The sequence below is a fragment of the Elephantulus edwardii genome, unplaced genomic scaffold (genome assembly GCF_000299155.1).
Source record: "Elephantulus edwardii isolate Elephantulus edwardi_28Jun2011 unplaced genomic scaffold, EleEdw1.0 scaffold00503, whole genome shotgun sequence".
Classification (NCBI taxonomy): domain Eukaryota; kingdom Metazoa; phylum Chordata; class Mammalia; order Macroscelidea; family Macroscelididae; genus Elephantulus; species Elephantulus edwardii.
In genome coordinates, this window is record NW_006400253.1 from 158,910 (window position 1) to 164,831 (window position 5,922).

Here is a 5,922-nt window from a genome sequence, read left to right on the forward strand (position 1 = left end):
CCTTACATTTATGGTTCCAAAACCCAGGAGGTACCCCTGCCAGGCAACAAACGCTGATTCTCAAATGTTCTTTCTCTCTCTCTCTCTCTCTCTCTCTCTCTCTCTCTCTCCTTTCAAGACTAGCTCACAGAAACTAGAAAGGTCTTCCATGCATTGCCTACATCAATAAAAAAGGGATTTTGTCATAATCTCATACTGAGTTTTTCTGGAAACTCCGTGAAATTGGCTTCCAGGTCTCCTCAGTGTAACCTGTCCCTCTTACTCCTGGTGTAAAGGCACCTGCAAAGTGCTGGATTGCCCTAATTTTGTTTCACTCCTCCAGGGCAGGATCTGCCTCCTGATTGCACCTCTTTGAAATGCCAAGAGGACACCCCTCTCCAAGACTTTCTGCCTCTTGCCATTGTTGGCATTTCGAACAACACCAGACCAATTTGGGGTAAGTGGTACTGGTTCTCCTCTCTCAGATCTCTTGTTCTCCTTGGACGCTAAAAAGTTCTGGCGCCAGAACTAGAAATCCATCCGCCACTTATGCGAGTCTCTGCCAATCTTGGGGATGCCCATGACGAGAGTAGACCTTTTCCTCACGAGGACAAAAGGAAATAAGGGATGCCTTTTTTCCTTTGAGTGTCTTTCCCTCTATCTATCTCTTGGAACCCCCACTGCTTACATCTTCCACAGTCAGGGGAGCCAGCCAGTCCTGCCCTTCTCCTGACACTCCACTGCTGAGTGGCCTAAGCTCCTGTTATACCCTTCTACTGAAAGACATCATTAATCCCAAAAGACTAGAATTCTTTTGTTATACAATATAGACACAATGTCAATTAGACAATGGATCTCAATGGCTGAAAATGGGGTACCCAATTTGAACACTATCAGAGATCTTGACAATTTCAGCCATCACAGTGCTACTGGCCTGAAATACCCTACATTCAGGCCATCTTTGCTCTCTGCTTTCATCCTTCCACAGAACTAAAGTTATTGTTCCCATACCATTTGATAATTTTTTTAATTCCCCCTCCATAAAAAATTAAAATACAGTTGAACAGTTGATGGCATTTTTGTCTATAAACATTTTTATGCTCACTCTGATAAAAGGTCTTTAATTAAAGAAAGAAAGCACACTACCAAAAGGTTGTTGTGAGGCCGAGGAGCTGTGGGGATCTAGAAAGGGATACAGAGCTTGCTTGATCAGGACAAAGAAGGTGTCTGCCCAGGCCTCTTTGTGTGTGGACAGTCCCTTCACCTTACAGAGATGTTGACAACCTGTATGAAGCACCTTGGCATTAAGTGTCAAAATGAATGTGAAGTGAGTAATGCATCCTTGTGGGAGAGCAGTATAATACTGAGACCTGCTTGAGTTTCCAATATGAATATGTTCTTATTCAAATAATTAATTGTTGTTTTACTCCTTGGCATGAGTTAAGGGGATTTAATTACTTACTTTCACATCTTCTGCCAATGGTCTTTGTAAGAATAATCTGCTTGCCACTTGGTAAGGAGAAGCTAGGGAGGAGGCTAAAACCCGCTAAGCTTTTAAGTGATGGTAATGCAGCTATTTCTTGGAAAGAAAGACACCCCAAATAAGCAAAGCACTTCTGAAAAACAAGAATGAAGTAGGAGGCAAAGAACTCCCTGACCTCAAAGCACAGTGGTAGTAACCAAAACAGCATGATATTGGACAATGAGAAGCACATAGAACAATGGAACTGAATTGAGAACTCAGAATTGGACTCATTTATCTATGATCAACTGATATTCAACAATGAAATAAAACATATCCAATAGGGAAATGAAAACTTCTTCAGGAAATGGTGCTATCAAAATAGAACTACTACAAGTCAAAAGCTGAAATAGGATCCACATCTCACCTCATACCCAAAAATCAACTCAAGGTGCATCAAAGGCCTAAGAGTAAAGCCCAAAACGATAAATTTCTTCAGAGACAAACTGGGATCAAGCTTAGATGGCCTAGATTATGGTATAAAGAAACTGCAAAGTACAATCAGAAATGCATAATATGCATAAATGGAGAGAATAAAATGGATGAACAGGGCTTTCTAAAGATTAAATCCCTGTGTGCATGAAAAACTTTTGTCAACAGAGTAAAAAGAAAACCTACTGACTAAGAAAAAAACATCAAGACATTTGACAATACCATTTAGACTAGGGTCTCATATCAAAAGTTTACAGAACCCTGCAGGGCTACACAGGGAGGAAAAAAAAAAGAACACTGATAACAAAATTACCAAATGAGCAAAAGACATGGAAAGACTTTTCACAGAGGCAGATATTCAGGTGGCCAACAGACACATGAAGAAATGCTCAAAATCACTTGCATTAAGAGAGATGCAAATCAAAATCATCTCCAGTAGAAATGGCAAAATTTAGCATTGCACTAAGCAATACATGCTATAGAAGAAAATGCACAATCTAAAGAGGAAAAAATTGATGCATGAGACCTTCTAAAGAGTAAATAACTATTGTTGTTGTTGTTGTCGTTGTTATGTGCCATTGAGTCACGTGCAACTCATAGCAAGCCTATGTATAAGAGGCCTAAAACCTGCACTGTCCTGTGCCAATCACACTGCCTCTGAAACACCCACCCCAATTACCCCAGTCACAGACGTATGTGTGTGATATAAAGTCACTGGGTCTGGCCCTCTTCATTGCACTGTGGTTATTTTGGGTGTAGAAACCATTACCTTTAGCCTGGGTAGCCTTCCTCAGAAGATGCAGCCACTCCTGCTCCTGTTGGCCTATCACCTCCTTCCTGGAACTGTAGGAGGTAAGTGACCCTGTGCATCCTGGGAACCTGAGCCTGTTTCCCTGAATTACTTCTACTCCTGGCCCTTCTGTCCAGTGCTAGTAAGGAATTCCTTCCATGTAATCGAGAAAATTCATGGATACCGGCTTCCATATCAAACCCAGATGAAGTAATCTCATAGTGGATAGATGTTCTGGAAGGATGACTAGACAGCCTGCACACGGTCATAGGCATTAGACTATCCTGGCTTTTGTCAAATTTCCCCAGCTTACGTGAAATCACAAAGGACTGCCACCACTTAAAGGCTTATGAGGTGGTAACTTCCCTTGATTCCCTGGGAAACAGATTATTCTTACAAAGACATTTGGCAGAAGATGAAGGTAAATAACTAAAGCCCCTTTTTGCATGCCAAGAAGCTAAACAACAATAAATTACTCTTAAGTCAGAACCAATTCATCATTTATTCTCCACCATGTTTTCAGAGCCTATAAATTGCACAGGAGGAGTTTTCCCATCTTTCTCATTTGGAGCAGCTGCTGGGTTCAAACCGAGGGTATCTGGGTTGAAGGGCCAACTTCTTACCCACTCCCCTATCCCAGGAAAATGAAGCAAAAGCACAAAGAATTGGGGTATTGTTGTTGTTTTAGGTAGAGTTGAGTTTGTTGTGCAGTGCACAATAAATGGAAACACCTCCAGGCCCTATGCTATCCTTATAACAATTGCTGTCATGCTTAAGCTTATTATTAGAGTCAAAGTTGAAGTGTTTGCTGTGGAGTTAAAACCAACTCCTATCTGATCCACCAGGGAGTTTTCAATGCTTTAAATTGCATGGGAAGATATCACCCCATCTTTCTACCAAGGAGACTCAGATGGATTTCAAGGGCCAGGGATGCAGAGCCTCAGAGATAGCAGCACAACTCCTTCCCCTCTGTGGATCCAGAGATGTGCATAGTTAGGCTGTTAATCTTATTACAGTGCTGTTGTTAGGTGCCTCCAAGTTCAATACCATTCATAGCAACCCTATGAATAATAGTTCTGAACCTTGGCCTATCCTGTGCCATCAACATAGTCTGTGATACCCTTGGGCCCATTACCACAGTCACACAAATTGACCTCATTGAAGCTCTTTCTCTCCTTTGCTGACCCTCTACCTTTATATAGTATGCGGTCCCTCTCCTTGAAATAGGCTTTCCTAGCAACATGCCCGAAGTATGTGAGATGAAGCTTTGTTCCTTTGCTTCCAAGAATCACTATATCTGCACTTTATCCAACACATATCTGATCAATCTCTTGGCAGCCCAAACATTCAACACTCTTCTTCAAGATCACAGCTCAAAGGCATTAACTGTTCTTGTGTCATCCTTATAGATTGTTCAGTTTTCAGATGCACAGCAAGTGATTTGAAAGATCATGGCCAGAATCAGGTCCATCTTATTCTTCAAACTGACCTCATTGCTCTGTAGGAATTTAATGAGATCTCTAACAGCTGGCTTGTCCACTTTAATCTGTCTTCTGATCTCCAGATTTCTGGTCCCAAGGGTGTTCATGGTGATCCAAGTAAGATGAATTAATTGACAACCTCAATTTTTCTCCATCTATCAATGTTGATAATTGGTGTGCTGATTAGGAATTTTGCCTAATGATGTTGAAATATAATCCATATTTAAGGCTATAGTCTTTGATCTGCTCCAAGTAGTTCAGGTACTCCTCCTGTTCAGCAAGCAACATTGTGTCATCTACATAACAGAGGTTGTTAATGAGTCTTCCTGCAATTCTGATCCCCCATTATTCTTCCTAAAATCCAGCTTTTCAAATGATTTGCTCAGCGTACGTATTCATGAGATTTGGAGAAAAGATACAGTTCTGATACATACTTTTCTTATATAAACCATTCAGGTTTCCTTGCTGCATTTGAACAACAGCTTCTTGGTCTATGTATAGGTTTCATACGAGCAAAATTAGAAGTGTTCTGGAATTCTCATTCTCCAACATTAGCCATAATTAGATCACACACTGAAATTCTTTTGTATAATCAATAAAACACAAGTAGACAGTTCTTTATGAGGAAGAGTGTGGCATAAAAATTGAAGGAAGACTCATTAACAACCTACAATATGCAGATGACAGAAACTTGCTTGATAAAACTGAAGAAGACCTAAAGCTCTTGCTGCAAAAGATCAAGAACTGCCGTCTTCAATATGGCATGAAGCTCAACATCAAGAAGACAAAGATTCTCACCACTAAGCCAATAGGCAGCATCATATTAGATGGAGAAGACATTGATGTTGTTAGCAGTTACAGCTTGCATGGATCCACAATCAACCATCTTACTATCAGTAGTCAGGAAATCAAAAGACAAATTGCATTGGGAAAATCTGATGTCATGGACCTCTCCAGAGTGCAGAAGAGCAGTGATGTCAATCTAGATACAAAGGTACACCTAATCCAGGCCATGGTCTTCTCAATTACTTGTTATGATTCTGAGAGCTGGACAATGACCTAAATAACAGAATAAGAATAAATACCTTCAAGTTGTCATGTTGTACTAGAGACTGCCACAAAGACATTAGCTCTGTTTTGGAAAGGGTAAAACAAGTATCTCATTGAAAGCTAGGATGTTGAAGCTCCAACTAACTTACTTTGGGCATGTGGCCAAGAGGGATAGTTCCTTGCAGAAGGACATCATGCTCAGAAGGGTGGATGGACAGCACAGTTTAGGGAGAAGCCAGAAGAGATGGTGTGATACAGTAACTGTGGAAATGGAGGTTTGTGTGTCTGAATTAATGAGACTGGCTCAGGAGAGGGAAGTGTTGAGGGCTGCTCTACATAGGGTGTACATCCCAGCTGATCCAATGGCACATAAAAACAATAACATACTATGACAGGCTTGGAAACAGAAGTGGCATCAACTCCATAAAAAACATGCCTCTAGAAAGCCTATGAATTTTGATAAAAGTTGTTAGTTATAGAAGGTCTTCGGGCCATTTGTTCATGGGGTGCCTATGAGACATGCTCAACTCAAAGGCAATAATCAATCAACAACACTAACAACAACAACAACAACAACATTTTTAAATTATTATTAAATTTTATTTGTTTTAATGAACATTTACAGAGATTTTGGGTTTTCATTCATTCATTGTTGCACTGTTTTTTCT

The 5,922-nt window shown here is 40.5% G+C and overlaps 1 protein-coding gene across 1 annotated transcript in view; it reads left to right on the plus strand.

Moving 5' to 3' along the window:
- Positions 1-2,730: 2,730 nt before the first annotated feature.
- LOC102844347 (granzyme H-like) overlaps positions 2,731-5,922 on the plus strand; it is a 12,706-nt gene continuing 9,514 nt past the window's right edge. Inside the window, exon 1 of the mRNA XM_006903061.1 lies at positions 2,731-2,785. Coding sequence (XP_006903123.1) covers positions 2,731-2,785 — 55 coding nt within the window. The remainder of the gene's footprint in view (positions 2,786-5,922) is intronic.